Here is a 15,714-nt window from a genome sequence, read left to right as displayed (position 1 = left end):
TTTAATAACTGGTTGCTTAAGTTAACATTCTTAAATACACTTCATTATAATTGTATGCAGTGTACGGTTTGTTATTTCTTGTTGATGGGCAGTTGCCGAGGACAGTAACTCACACAACATTCACACAAACCGGGGTTTGGGTGGGCAAGACATCCCAACCTCACCGATTTGGTGGGACCGAAGTCCTATACACCCGAGACGTACGAAGCCTGAGAAAGGTGGGTTTCTCACTGAAGAATCCAGTGGCTGTTTGCGAGGGGGAAGTGAGTCGTTTCTAGAGATGCCAGTAAGAGGGGATTTCATGTGCAATTGAGTCCAAATTGGGAGAATTTTCTGTTTAGATTAAATCAGAGATGGTGCAATTTACTATGCAGAATAGAGCATCCACATATGACCATAGATGCAACAGACTAACAAGGGTGTTGGGAGTAACATACACAAAGTGCTGGAGGAACTCAGCAGGTCAGGCAGTATCTATGGAAGGAAATAAAGAGTTGACGTTTCAGTACAGACACACAGTCACTGAAAGTGGTGATGAAGGTTAATAAGATCATAAAAAGAAAGTGAACCTAGAGGACTTGTTCTTTATTTCTAGAGGAATACAGTTCTGAAACAGTGTAATCATGCAAAGCTTGCACGAACCTTCATTTTGATCATATTTGTAGTACAAAGTACAACAGACATGAACAACTAGAAAGAAGAGCAAAATGGTAACCTGCTGGGATCAGTGTTGAGGCTCCTGCTATTCATGAAGGGACATTACAGGAAGTGCAAATAAAGATTCATATGAGTAATTCTGGAATGAAGTTGGTTACAATTACCCAGAAAAACAATATTCCCTTGCTGGGACCATTTTTCCCTCGAAGATAATGGTTGGGAGGAGATCTGATAGAGTTTTCTGAATGGTGGTGTTTCATAGGGTAAGAAGTTTAACTATTTCCACCCAAAGGACACATAAAAATTATGAGCTATAAATATAAGGTACCACTGATAAATCTAACAGGGAAGTCAAGAGAAATGCATTTGTTATTGACTGATACCACTGTGAAATATGTAGCAAAGGGAATAGCAAAGATGCATTAAGGGAAAATTGGATGAGCATGTGATAGAAAAAAACCAGAAGATTAAATGATGATGGTAGTATGAATTCCACCTGGGACATTAAAAAATTGACTAATTAAGTGCCTTTCCTATGCTGTAGGCTCTGACATAAAGCAGTTTTGTCCCAGCATCAACAACTACAGAGCAAATTAATAGTACAAATATTTCAGGCTTTCGATCCTGTATGGCATAATATGTATTTTAAAATTATAACCCTATGATCTTGACAGAATAATTTCCTCAGATCTACCCCAAGGAACTTTTGAAAGTTTCATCCGCCTCGATCAAGCTTGTATACTCAGAAGAGTACGAGCCTCAGGAAATGTGGATCTCATTTACGATGAGCTGCTGCAGAGATTTGTTGGAGGTTTAATCTTTATCAGTAAACTTAGACTGTAATTCAATGTCTTTTTTTTTACTGACTAATATGTCACAATCCTTCCTGTTGTAAAGCAATGCAGAATCACTTCACAATTCTGTTCTTAAACAGAGATTCTGCAGATGCTGGAAATCTTGAGCAACATGCACACAAAATGCTTGAGGAGCCCAACAGGTCAGGGAGCATCTTTGGAGGGGAATAAACAGTCAACGTTTCAGGCTGAGACTCTTCATCAGTACTGGAAAGGAAGGGGACAGAAAGAAGCCATAATGAAAGCGGCGGGGGAGGGGAAGAGGTATAAGTTGGCAAGTGATAGGTGAGACCAGGTGACGAGAAAGGTGTGTGGGGGATGAAGTAAGAAGATGGGAGGGGATAGGTCGAAGAGATAAAGGGCTGAAGTGAATGGAGGACAGAGGACACTAAAAGAAAGAAAGGGACACAGAGGAAAATGGTGGGCAGGTGAGGAGAAGAGAAGAGAAGGAGTAACAAGGTAGCTAGAATGGGGAATGGCAACAGAAAGAAGGAGGGAGGGGGGAAAGATTACTAGAAGTTAGAGAAATCGATATTCATACCATCAGGTTGGGGCTACCCAGACGGATAATGAGGTGTTGCTCCTCCAACCTGAGTAGCCTCAGCATGGTAGTAGAGGAGGCCATAGACAGACTTGTCAGAATGGGAATGGAAAGTCGAACTGAAATGGGTGGCCTCCAGGAAATCCCGCCTTTTACGGGAATGCCTGCCAAAGCAGGGTCTAAATCCGCACCGGGTGTCTCCAATGTAAAGGAGACCCCACTGGGCGTACGGGATGGAATAAATGACCCAACAGACTCACAGGTGAAGCGCTGACTGAATGGCAGTGATAGAAGAGGTATAGGGGCAAGTGTAACACCTAATGGCAACAGCAAGAAAAGGGCATGCCCTGTTGAAGGTCCTTAATAATGGACACTGCTCCTTGAAGATGTCCAAGATACTTTGTCAGCCAGTACCCAAGATGGAGTCGACTAAATTTACAATCCTCTGCAGTTTCTTTCGGTCCTGTGCAGTAGTGGCCCCCACATCACCCCCTCCCCCCGATACCAGACAGTGATACAGCCTGTCAGAATGCTCTCCACGGTACATCTATAGAAGTTTTTCAGTGTATATGTTAATGCTGTGGCAAGTGTGAAATTTTCATCTGGTTGGGGAGAGGAGGGAGAAATGGGCTCAGGGTGGTTCAGACCCAGATATTAAGGACAGAGAGAGGTCGCGTTGAGGACAGGAGGAAGAAATGGGCCAAAGATGGGTTCAGACCCGGATCTTAAGGAGAGAGAGGAGTTGGTTTGGGGATACGAGGGGGAAATGAGTGCAGGGTGGGTTCAGACCTGGCTGTGAAGGGCAGAGAGGCAGAGCTTTTGAAGGAAGCACAATACCTGTACTGCAAATCTCTGGAGAAGTGAGAGGATTCCAGAAATATCAGTGATAAAAAACACATTATCTGTCTGTGTCTGTGTAATAAACATCGAATGAGAGAATGAGGGAGATTGGGGGGGGGGCTTTGATAATACAAAATGAACAGTGATTTCAGTGTGATTAGAGACTTAAAAACTGCTGCAGTGCTCCTCACAGTCACAGATTGATTTACATTCCTTTTGGAGACTTATCACAACTCCTAGCGTCCTGAAGGTTGTTTCCCTCAGTGTATTATTACCACCTCCCCTTCAAAAGATGTGCTACTCTTCGGGTCACTCCCTGACTTGAAGCTCACATTCCAAAGGGTTTCTTTCACAGGACAGAAAATATGTAACTTTCCATTCCAAAATTTACACTGCAGTCCATCCAAAACACTTAGCATAATCACCTCTTCTCCCAGAATATACTAAACTGAATGGCAATGCTACCTGATTTAACAACAACACCTGAACGATTTGCCATTTCATATAGAAAAGTTCTGTTTATTTGGACTGTGCAAAGCAGCACAGGCAGTAAAGCATTTTTGCAAAACTGAAACAAATGTCTTCAGAACAGATCTGCTTGTAATGTTGTTGGGAATTGGTTTGATGTCAACATACACACAAGGAGTGTAAGTGTATAGTTCATTGAGACCAGCCTCACAGGCAGACAGGGTGGTGAAAAAGACATTTAGCACGCCAGCCTTCATCAGTCAGGGAAATGAGTACTGCAGTTGCAAGCGTTTAAGTCATTGGTGAGGCCGCAATTGGAAAACTATATTCGGTTTTATTCACTTTGTTAGAGGTGGAACTGGGAAGAGTGCAGAAAAGATTCACAAGGATGTTGCTGGAACCAGAGAGTCTGAGATATAGGGAGAGGTCATCAAGGCAGGGTCTTTATTCCTCGGAACATGGGAGAATGAGGGGCTCACCTTACAGAAATGTTTAAGATGATGAGAGACACAAATAAGGTGAATAATAACATCAGGGTAAAGGAGATCAAAACTAAGGGCACAGGTTTAGTGTGAGAGGAAACTGGGACTAGCTGGGTGGGCACTGTAGTTGGCATGGATTAATTGGATAGAAGGGCCTGTATCTATTCCTTATTGCTCTATCACTCTATAACAGGTTCCTATCAACATGAAACTAAGCTTTGTACAGGTGCACATTCCTTTATCCGAAATTCTGAAATCCAAAAAGCTCTGAAGACCGAAGTTTTTTATCGCCAACAGCTGATGTCACTCCGGTGTGACGTGGCAGCACTAGCAGAGGCCGCCAGATGTCAGTTGTGGCTCAGCGCTTGTACTGGTTACATGTGCATTTGTTGTTCGCTGATATTTTGTGTTCACTGTTGACTTTGTGTTTAATTTCACTGTGAAAATGTCAAAAAGAGCTGCAGATACCCCTAAGGGTAACAATGAGTAAAAGAGAAGGAATCTTCTCTATCAATAACGCAGAGAGTGAAGTTATTGCAGAAGATTGATCATGGTGTGTCTGTGCGGCGTCTTACTGAAGAAAATAGTGTCAGAACTACCACTAAATAAACAGAAAGACAAGTTACTGAAGTTTTATAGTGATAGTGACGTTCTACATTTATTCCATTAAGTCATTTACCATGTGTTTGATTCGGTTCGTTTGAAGCTGTATATTTTTATGTTTTATTGAATGTTTTTGTTGGAAATAAAATTTCTTCATCATTATTCCCTAAACAATACAGTATAACAATTATTTACATAGCATTTACATTGTATTAGGTATTATAAGTAATCTAGAGATGATTTAAAGTATATGGAAGGATGTGTGTAGGATTGGTGCGCCGCTGGGTCCTAAAGACCACCGCACTGAGCCAGGTTAAATAAGGGACTTGAGCATACGTGTTTTTTGGTATCGGGTGGGGGGGGGGGGGGAGTCTGATATCCGAAAAATTCTGAATTCCGAAATGCAACTGGCCCCAAGGATTTCGGATAAGGGATTGTGGACCTGTATTTGTGACATCATTTGATGAATAAACACCCCTGGGACACCGAGAAAATGTCCATTCTTCTGAAGAGCATCAGGGTCCACCAAAGATGGCAGGAGGGTCTCAGCTTGATGTCTTATCCAAAAGCTGGTAGTTCCAATTATCCTATCCAAGTATTCTAGATTTTGTCCTCAAATTGTTGGACCTAATGAATCCAATACTTTCTGTTGCATCATTAAGACCAAAGAACTTTTCTCTGTCACAATATCAACCCACAACTACCTGGACCTCAGTCTCATTAAAACAACCATGCAAGAATTCACTTGCTCAGCTCTATGCTACAGATCTTATAAATGGTCCTTTCTGCTTAGTAAATCTCTCTCTTCCTTTGATACGCCCACGTTTGCCATTCTTATGAAAACTAGAGAGGATTTGTAATCATCTGGTGTATCTTTCTCAATTACGACTCTCTGACCAGATGGCCCAGTGTCAGTGGGGCTTTGCAAGGAATGAGGAATTTCCCTTTTTCTTTCGAGACTTGTAAAACACATGAGCCTGGAACTTGGATCCATTTTGCTGCTCGTGTTCCAAATCACATAATTTCAGCATACCTATTATTCACTGGGCTCCACGGATTCTTGTTATCCTACCTAATCCATCAATTTTCATTAGTTCATTTGTTATTCCAGTCACAAATTGCACAGCCCACTCCTAAAAGTTCAGTCTCTCTTGCATATAATCAGCTCTCATGGAGCCAGGCCCTGTACACATTCCCATCACAAATCTTTGGTCAAGCTTTTAATCACTCCTCCTCCATCTGCTTCTTTTACTCAGTGTCACTTTCTCAAAGAGGATTATTCCTCTTTGTAAACACAACACTCACAACACGCTGGAGGAACTCAGCAGGTCGGGCAGCATCCATGGAAACAATCAGTCAACGTTTTGGGCCGGAACCCTTCGTCAGGACTGAAGAGGGAACGGGCAGAGGCCCTATAAAGAAGGTGGGGGGAGGGTGGGAAGGAGAAGGCTGGAAGGTTCCGGGTGAAAAGGGGAAAGATAAAGGGGTGGGGGAGGGGAAGCAGGGAGGGGATAGGCAGGAAAGGTGAAGAAGGAATAGGGGAAAGCACAATGCGTAGTAGAAGGAGGCGGAACCATAAGGGAGGTAGCAGGCAGCTGGGGGAGAGGACAGAGTGAAACTGGGATGGGGGAAGGGAGGGGGAAGGAATTACCGGAAGTTGGAGAATTCAACGTTCATACCAAGGGGCTGGAGACTACCCAGACGGTATATGAGGTGTTGCTCCTCCAACCTGAGTTTAGCCTCATCATGACAGTAGAGGAGGCCATGTATGGACATATCCGAAAGGGAATGTGAAGCAGAGTTGAAGTGGGTGGCAACCGGGAGATCCTGTCTGTTGTGGCGGACGGAGCGGAGGTGCTCGATGAAGCTCTAGTCTTACTTCCTTTTTTGATACGCTGATGTGCTGCTTCAAGGTAGATTTTTTTTAAAAACATAGGCAGTGCATGCTATAGCTATAAACACAAGAGATTCTGCAGATGCTTGAAGTCCAGAGCAACACACGCAAAATGCTGGGGGAACTCAGCAGGTCAGGCAGCATCTAGGAAAGGAATAAAGAGTCTCTGCTTCAGGCTGAGACACTTCATCAGAACTGGAAAGAAAGGGAGAAGAAGCCAGAATAAGTAGAGGAGAGGGGAAAGAGTACAAGCTAGCAGGTAATAGAAGAGACCAGGTGTGGGGGAAGGGGGATAAAGTGAGAAGCTGGGAAGAGATAGGTGGAAAATGTAAAGGGCTGCAGGAGGAGGAATCTGATCGGAGAGGAGAGTGGACCTTGGGATTGAGGAGGGGCATCAGAGGAAGGTGATGGGCAGGTGAGGAGAAGGGGTAAGAGGGAAGTCAGAATAGGGAATGGAAAATGAGAGAAGGGAGGGGGCAGAAATGACTGGAAATGAGAGAAATTGATCTTCATGCTATCAGGTTGGAGTCTACCCAAGGGGTAGACACATGGATGTGGCATCATGGCAGCAGTACAGGAGTCCATGGACTGACATGTCAGAATGGGAAGTAGAATTAGAATGGCTGGCCCATTACACATCTTTGGTCAAACATCATAAGCCCTTTTAGCATCAGCTTCTTCTACTCATTGTCAGTTTTATTTGATCAAGCCTCTTTGTAATTGTTTTGAATTTACTTTTGCTATTTTAATGTTGCTTTCTGTTTTGATAAACTGATGAACTGCTTCAAGATCCTTCTTTTTACATTGGCAGACACAGTACAGCTATGACCTTTAAGAAAACAATGTAGAACTAACAGACATCCCACCCTGCAAAAACTGATTTCAGGGAGGTAGCACCATCAATTTGCGTCCCGGGAGAGGTGGGATGTCTGCAATAGAGTAGCTCCTTAGCAGCTGGCCAGCTAGTTTAAATAACGTTAGCTATGCTAATGAACAAATGGCACCTCTTAAACTCACCTCAACATGTCCTTTACAGTCTTAACCCACCATGGGCAATAGAAAAGTCACTGTTGCAAACAGTGCAGCGAGCAACACTGTCATTATTTTGACCCCTATTGGACAGGGGTACACTTTAGTGTAGTCTGGGGTGACGTACATTTTATATATTTTTTGGAGCACTCTGCCATAGCGCGCTCTCGCTCTCTCTCTCTCGTGATCGCTCGCGCACTCTCAAGCGCGTTTTCGCTTGAGAGTTTTCTCTCTCACTCGCTCGTTTTCTCACTCGCTTGCTTTCGCTTTCACTCGCGCGCTCTCGCTTGCTTGCTCTCGCTCTCTCTCACTCGCGCGCTCTCGCTTGCTTGCTCTCGCTCTCTCTCACTCGCGCGCTCTCGCTTGCTTCCTCTCGCTCTCTCTCACTCGCGCGCTCTCGCTTGCTTCCTCTCGCTCTCTCTCACTCGCGCGCTCTCGCTTGCTTCCTCTCGCTCTCTCTCACTCGCGCGCTCTCGCTTGCTTCCTCTCGCTCTCTCTCACTCGCGCGCTCTCGCTTGCTTCCTCTCGCTCTCTCTCACTCGCGCGCTCTTGCTTGCTTTTGCTCCCGCTCTCTCGCTCGTTTGCTTGCTCTGGCTCTCTCTCGTGGTCGCTCTCGCGCTCTCTCTTGCTTTCTCTCGCTCACTCTCAAAAAAATTGATTTCCATGATATTGTATATAATTTGCGGGCATCAGGGAGCCACTATTAATATGCGGGAGACTCCTGGAACTTCCGGGAGAGGTGGGATGTCTGAACTAAGGAGTAAAAAGTAGTGGAGGAATAAAATCAGGACCAGAATCAGGTTTAAATTCACCAGCAAATGCTGTGAAATTTGTTAACTTTATGGCAGCAGTACAATGAAATACATGATGAATAAATACAGAGAAAAAAACTGAATTATATGAAGTATATAGACAAATGTCTATTAAATAGTGAAGTTAAAATAAGTAATGCAAAAGAAAACAGAAATGAAAAGGTAGGGAGGTAGTGTTCATGGGTTCGATGTCCATTTATAAATTGGATGACAAACGGGAACTCTGAGTGTGTGCCTTCAGGCTTCTGTACCTGAAGATGGGAGAAGGGACAATACCAGTACCAGACCAATCATTTCCTCCAGTTGAATCCTCTGCTATTTTACCCCTACAGTGTATCCCTTTCTAAAGCCTTAACCATATTGCCCCTGCCAGCACGCTAAAAAGAAGGAAATGAAAGGAGTAACAATAACATTGAAAGGGAAATAATACTGTACCTTTAAAGGGTGAAAACTAGTGAGGATAATAAGTGAAAAGAAAAGGGAAAACTGAGAAGAGAAAAACCAGACAGAATACAGGTGAGAATGCAAGATAGGCTACAACTGACAATGATTTTTCTTTTCGATAACGAACTGTTGCACTCTGACATGAATTTTGCATTTCGCTGTCTTCCTGTCTCATAGGCTGACCAGATGTGCAGCCTGTTTGATGATTCACACAATAGTTCCTACATTTGGGAAAACTTATTCCTGTGCATCTGAAGTCAGTTTTCAAAACTGATGAAACTTGAGATTATTTTTCCCAACATGATCAATAACATGTTCTCGTATCACAGTCACAAGAGGTACTGCAGATGCTGGAAACCGAGAGCAATACACACAACGTGCTGGAGGAGCTCCACAGGTCAGGCAGTATCTACGAATGGGAATAAACAGTCAATGTCTCAGGCCAAGACCCTTCATCATGACTGGAAAGGAAGGAGGAAGAAGTCAGAATAAGGTGGTGGGGGAAGGGAAGGAGGAAGTACAAGCTGGCAGGCGATAGGTGAAACCAGGAGAAGGGGAGGAGGTGAAGTGAAAAGCTGGGAAGTTGATTGGTGGAAGGGGTAAAGGACTGGAGAGGGGGGGAATCTGATAGGTGAGGACAAAAGACCATGGAGAAAAGGAAGGGGAAGGAGCTCCAGAGGAATATGATGGTCAGATAAGAAGAGAAGGTGTGAGAGAGAAACTAGAATGGGGAATGGTGAAGGTGGGGGTGGGGTTAATTACCAGAAGTTCAAGAAATTGATGTTCCAGCCATCAGGTTGGAGGCTACCCAGATGGACTATAAGGTGCTGCTTCTCCAGTCTGAGTGTGGCCTTATTGTAGCAGCAGGGGAGGCCGTGGGCTGACATGTTGGAATGGGAATGGGAAGTAGAAATTAAATGGGTGACCACCAGGAAATCCCACTTTTTGTTGTGGACAGAGTGAAGGTGCTCGACGAAGTGGTCCCCCAGTCTACGTTGGGTCTCACCGATATACAGGAGGCCAGGCCGGGAACACTGGTTACAGTAGATGACCCCAAAAGACTTGCAGGCAAAGTGTTCTGGTATCATATTGGGAAGAAAAACCCAACAAAAAAATGGTGCGGAAATTGCTTCATTTGACCATAAAAGCAATGTAGCCTTGAGTTGTCTCACAGCAAGACCTTTGAATAACAGAAGGGTGCGTCAAATCTATGTCAGTCATAGTCTCAGTACTGTGTGTGTTGACTCAATTACTGTTAAATGCTGCCCTAATCATTTCTGATATATTCATTTTATATTCCCCTCCAGATTTGTACTTTACAAGGATTACAGCCATTGTTTTGTACATGTTGTATCATGTTACACTTTCCGATCCCACTGACTACTACATGCCACACTGTGCAAACAATATCTCCACTGTAACATACTGGCAATGGATTCCAGCACCCACAGAAACAAACAATTTTTGTTCTTATGTAAATATCCTTCTGGCATTGAGAATCACATTTCAGTAAGAACAGAGTGAAGCTATATATTACGAGTAGAAGTGCCTTCTAAATAATCAGTTATCATGTACTCATCATGCCTCTAAGCACACCAGAAGTAGTTGGCCTCTTTTGATGCATTGTTCCAAATAAGCTCAAACAACAGAAATACTAGATTGTCTTTTGAATGTTCTCTTCCTCAGACGAAACCAAGATGTAACACTGTTTCATCAGTCTGCAAAATGACTTCATGTACATTGGCAAATTTTCCCCATTATCGCTATCTTTATATTATTATGTGGCAATCATGTCTGCACAATCTAAGAGGTTGCAGCCAACAATCCAATATCACAAAAGGGACGTAGGGACGGAGCTTGGTATTGTAAGTGTGTCTTCTTTTTAAATCTTTTTATTGAGTAAGTATACAAAAAAGGTAAGCCATATAAACATTAATACAATGTTAAAGTATAATAAAATTCCAAAAGATAACAATACCAAAAAGAAAATACTACAAACAATGTAATTTAAGCATAAGAAACCAAGATAACATAATAGTATACTAGATTTTATATATATCAATGGAAAAAAAGAAAAAAAAAACCCCAAAAAAAAACCCACCGTGCAACTAACTAAAAGCAAAGCAAGGCAATGGGCTAACTTGAAACCAAACAGAGTTAAACTTAAAATCACGTCCTCAATCCCGACCTCCATTAAAACAGTGAAAAAAAACAAGAAGGGATAAGTGTGTCTGACAGCTGCAGATTATTCAAGCACTTCAATTTATCCTTTTTATATCCAATTCCACTGTCCAAGTATGAAATATTTTGGCTTAGTATTTGATTGTTGAGAATGCAATGCCTTTTGATACTGCAGCATCAAAGCAAATATTGCGGTCAAGAGACCTTGGATTTTTAATCCTCTGATTCTGCAATGAAAATTCTATCAAATGAAGTTTGAATGCAATTTCTTCTCCCTGATACTGCAAAAAGAGAGAGAATCATGGACATTCGACGCACTGATGTAGAAATGTGTCAACGCAGCCAAGGCAGCCATTTGTAATGAGTAACATCCACAATTTATGACAGAATCATAGGATACACAGCAGAGGAAAAGGAAATCCAGCCCAACCTGTCAATGTTACCTCTTTTCAGGAGCAACTCACAATTTGCAACACCTGGCATCATCTCAGTTGCCTTGCAATTTTTTTTCACCCTCTATTTATATAATCCCCTCTTTAAGGTCAAAATAAAATCCACCTCAAACACACTTGCAGCTAGGTATTTTAAATTTTTACTTCTAAGATTCAAGGGCTGCAGGTTATCTCTTTTTTGCTTTAGCCCTCACTCCTGCAGGCAATCCACTAATCTTCATTAAGGACTGGAAACACTCACTTGACTTTTTGATTTATTCATCAGTCTCCATTTTAGGAGCTTTCTGCATACCCAAGCATTGAAAATGAACGAGAGGGCAAGTCAAAGACATGGAGTTGCTGTTCACAAGGACACCTGAAAGTGCTGAAGAGACATGCATGTTGCTTTTATTTTGTCGACAACAGGGAAATAATCTGAGTAATGCCACAATGATCTCAATGAATTATAGATAGAAATCAGAGATCTGTTCCGCCATGCAACAGTGAACAGTATTACCGATCAAAGGACAAGTCATACGCTTACCTTGGTTGCAGCATCCACATTAGCACCTAGCTGGATCAGTTCAGAAACAACTCCTATATGACCTTCCTTTGAAGCAAGATGGAGAGCATTCAACCCATTCTGAAAAAGAAACAGAAGCATATGGTTCAGTTTATTGTCATTCGTCTGTACTCATGTATTCCGCCAAACTAAACAATGTTCCTCCAGACAAAAGTGCACAACACGGTACATAGAACTCACTCACATAACACCGGAAGGAAGTATTACCATAAATTAATTAACTATTAATAAGTGCGTGTACGATACAAGTTAGCAGTATAACACTACTGGCATTTCATACATGATTAGACCATATGATGAGATTCTTGTGTGATGGCAGGGAGTTCAGTAGTCTTACAGCCTGGGGAAGAAGCTGCTGCCCCTTACAACAGTTCTAGTCCTAATGTTATGGTACCTCCTGCCTGATGGTCGGGGGTCAAAGAGATTGTTGGACGGATGGAATTGACAATGCTAAGGGCACTGCATATGCAGCGCTCCTGATAAACATCTCTAATGGGTGGAAGGGAGACCCTGGTGATCCTCTTTGCAGTCCTCGCAACAGGGATTCTGGATGAAGAGTTCTCAGTTTAAAAGGACATTACAAGGACTGGCTATTGTATTGCAAGTGACCGAAGAATCAAAGGGGAGTTGATGGTGTACCTGAAACAAAATGCAATCTATTCCATCCCCTGCTGTCTTCCTTTCAGATTATACCATCCCCATCAGTGCTGTATATGTGGGATTACATGGTTCTTGATCTCTTGATTAAGTGTTACCTCCAATTTAAAAGTGTTTTCAAAGTCTCCTCTTTCCATACTTCTAGTTGCCTCAACCCTCAACCCACCGAAAAGAATAGGTATCGAAGGAGGACTGATTGACAGGTAGAAACCAGGAATGAATTAGTCTTTCACTAAAGAGAGATCACAGGGATCAGGGCAAGGATCTCAGATTATAAATAGATAACACACTGCATTCATTTGGACTTGGGAACTGAATGCAATGATGAAGTTTGCCGATGATGTGAAACTGAGATTGTGAGCAGGATGCATAGTACTTTCAATGCAACCCGAACAGATTGAATGAATGGAAAAAAAATCATGGCGGATGCAGAATAATAATGATAAACCTGGTCAATTATTTTAATAGGAAAAGCAGAAAGTTGGCACATTACTTCGACTGTGAAATGTTGATGTACAAATAGACTCAAGTGTCTTGATACGCCAGCCATAAAAACCAAACTACAGTAAGCAGTAGAGAAAGCAAATGCTATGTTGGTCTTCATTGTAAGAGGTTTTAAGTATAGGAGCAGGTTTGTTCTGCTACAGTTATACAGTATAGTGAGACATACTTGGATCAGTGTGTGCAGTTTTGGTCTCCATACTCATGAAAGGATATATCTGCCATAGAGGAAGTACAGTAAAAATTCACCCAAATGGTTCCAGGGATGGTAAGACTATGGAGAGATTATGTTGACTACAGTTGTATTGTTTACTGTCTGTGGAGAACATAATTCCTCTGTCTGGAGTTTTGAGAATGAGAGTGCCACAATCTCAGGTTACAGTGCAAAACACCAGAAGAAATGTCCTCACTCAGAGGGTGGTGAACTTGTGGAATTCACTACCAAAGAGTAGTGCAGAAGCCAAGTCACTGAAGGATATAGATAAATATGTAGGTAAAAATGCATCGAAGTATATAGGTAAAAATGGAAATCTGGTAGCTCACTCTCATGCTTTGCCTCACTATTTATAACTGTGAACAGTAATACAGTAATAGTGAAAACATTAAATTATACAGAATACTTCTATTCCTAATTCCAGTGTAGGGGAACACACCTTCAAATCACACAGCTAAACTGCTCCATCTCTAATGATCAACACAGCGTGCTGTTTCCCAGCTCCAACTGAACTATATCTTCACAGAAGACGATGCATCTCACCTCGCACAGACTCCCGTCAGTAATCACCCACCATCACTGACCTGCAGTAGCGCCCTTTCACGTGTCACATCTCTTCTAAATATCTGACTCTAGTGCTGTCACTCGTTACTTGACTCTCACCAACCTGCGTAGGCTCCAAGCCACTACCTTGTGCAGACTAGTGAAGGTGTGGTAGTGAGTAATTAAATTTAAAAAGGCTCGATTTCATTGGCCTGTCCCTGTTGCTTCAACCTGTTTCCGTTCTGGACTCTTTCCCATCCACACACTAACTCCGAGGACAGCACCTTAGTGCTGTGAGGAGCGATTAAGTAGACTGCTCCAATACTCTCAGGAGTTTAGCCAAATGAGCGATCGCATTGAAATTTACAGAATTCTTAAAGGACCAGAGAAGATAGATACAAATTTCACCTCTATAAGATGTAAAAGATCATGAGAGGTTTAGAGAGAATTGACAGCCAGCATCTTTTCCCCAAGTTTTGGGGAGACGCCAGAGGTAGGTTTTTTTTTTACACAGAGAGCAGTGGATGCCTAGAATGCACTGCTAGGGATGGTGGTACAGGCCAATACAACAGGAACATTTAAATGTCTCTTAGATGGGCACAAGGGTGTAAAAAAAGGGCTGTGTGGGAGAGAAGGATAGATTGATCAAGAGTAGGTTTATATACTATAGATCAGCACCGCATTATAGGATGAAGGCACACATTCCAGCAATGCTTGGTGGCTCCTCCAGCAAACCCTCAGGTGTGTTGTTTGCACATTTGAATGTGCATGTGAGAAATAAATTTGAATCTATCTACATTCTTCAGGGAGTACATAGAAATGGTGATGGGACAGTGAGTATCTCCATCTCAAACAGGGTGCAGGTGATCAAGGTACATCGAGATTGGCAGAAAAGCTGAATTGAGGAGGATGATCATACATCTACTGTCAGACTCCTATCTGACAAAATTTACCAAAGGGTTTCTCAGAACTGACAAGTCCTTAGCAAACATTGGCCATTTAGAAGCACCTCCTACGAAAATCTAAAAGACCTTTCCTCTACAGGCTGATGAAAGAAACTTAAATACAGTAGATTCCGGTTAATTGGACAGCTGCTTGTTTGGGACAACTCTAAAAGACCAAAAACTAATCAAGAAAATAGCCGGGCTTCCCTTCGCTTATTTGGAACACTATGCTGTTTAGTTGGGGCAAGAGATTGTTTGCGAGCAGTTTCTAACTATTGTCATATGCATGCACTTGTGTGGCCATTAGACATTACACTACGGTACAGTTTTTAAATAATGTCAGTTGCATGTGCTTGTGGTCAAAAAGCAGTGATTTTTGTCACTGATATTTGGCAAGAAATAAGCAGTAAGACAATTCAGAACTGTTTTGCTCACTACAGTTTCAAGCATTCAGGCTTGGAGATGCCAGAAACAGCCATGATTGCAAATGGAATGATTTCACTACTTCAACAAGTTAAGGACTATGAAGAATTTGAAGGTATCGACAATCATCTTGAATATCACAATGACAATGAAGAGTTGGAGGATGCAATTGTCAATACCATTGTATGAAGGTAGTCCATATCCTCACTAGGTGTCTATGCTGATTTTGTTCATTTATAGTCAATCAAAAGAACATGACAGCGGCACTGAATGAATTGCTCCATCAATAACGATTAGGAACTAAAGCACAGTTTTATAGTACTGTAGTAGTATTGATAGTGTTCTAACTTGTTCTGTATTTCATTTGAATCAATAATTTGTTACTCAGTTAAACAGTAATTTGTCCTTTTATACCTGTTTAACTATTTCCATGAAACTTCGGCTAATTGGGGCAGCTGCTTAACTGGGTCAAAATGTACTGGTCCTGATGTGTCCCAATTAACTGGAATCCACTGTACTTCGAATGTTTCAAAATAGTTCATTCAAAAGAAACACCTCACATATTTAACACTGTACTAGAGTCTTGAAAAAACTTAAGTATTCAGTTTATTTG

At 42.1% G+C, this 15,714-nt stretch overlaps 1 protein-coding gene across 4 annotated transcripts in view; it reads right to left on the bottom strand.

Moving 5' to 3' along the window:
- ank3b (ankyrin 3b) overlaps window positions 1–15,714 on the bottom strand; it is a 401,704-nt gene that overhangs the window by 212,995 nt on the left and 172,995 nt on the right. For all 4 annotated transcript variants that reach the window (XM_063071574.1, XM_063071573.1, XM_063071575.1 and 1 more), the window contains exon 3: window positions 11,781–11,879. In XM_063071574.1, coding sequence (XP_062927644.1) covers window positions 11,781–11,879 — 99 coding nt within the window. The remainder of the gene's footprint in view (window positions 1–11,780; window positions 11,880–15,714) is intronic.

The sequence above is a fragment of the Mobula hypostoma genome, chromosome 19 (assembly GCF_963921235.1).
Source record: "Mobula hypostoma chromosome 19, sMobHyp1.1, whole genome shotgun sequence".
Lineage (NCBI taxonomy): Eukaryota > Metazoa > Chordata > Chondrichthyes > Myliobatiformes > Myliobatidae > Mobula > Mobula hypostoma.
The sequence above is the reverse complement of the archived record's forward strand: the minus strand, read 5'-3'. Positions and strand labels throughout refer to the sequence as shown.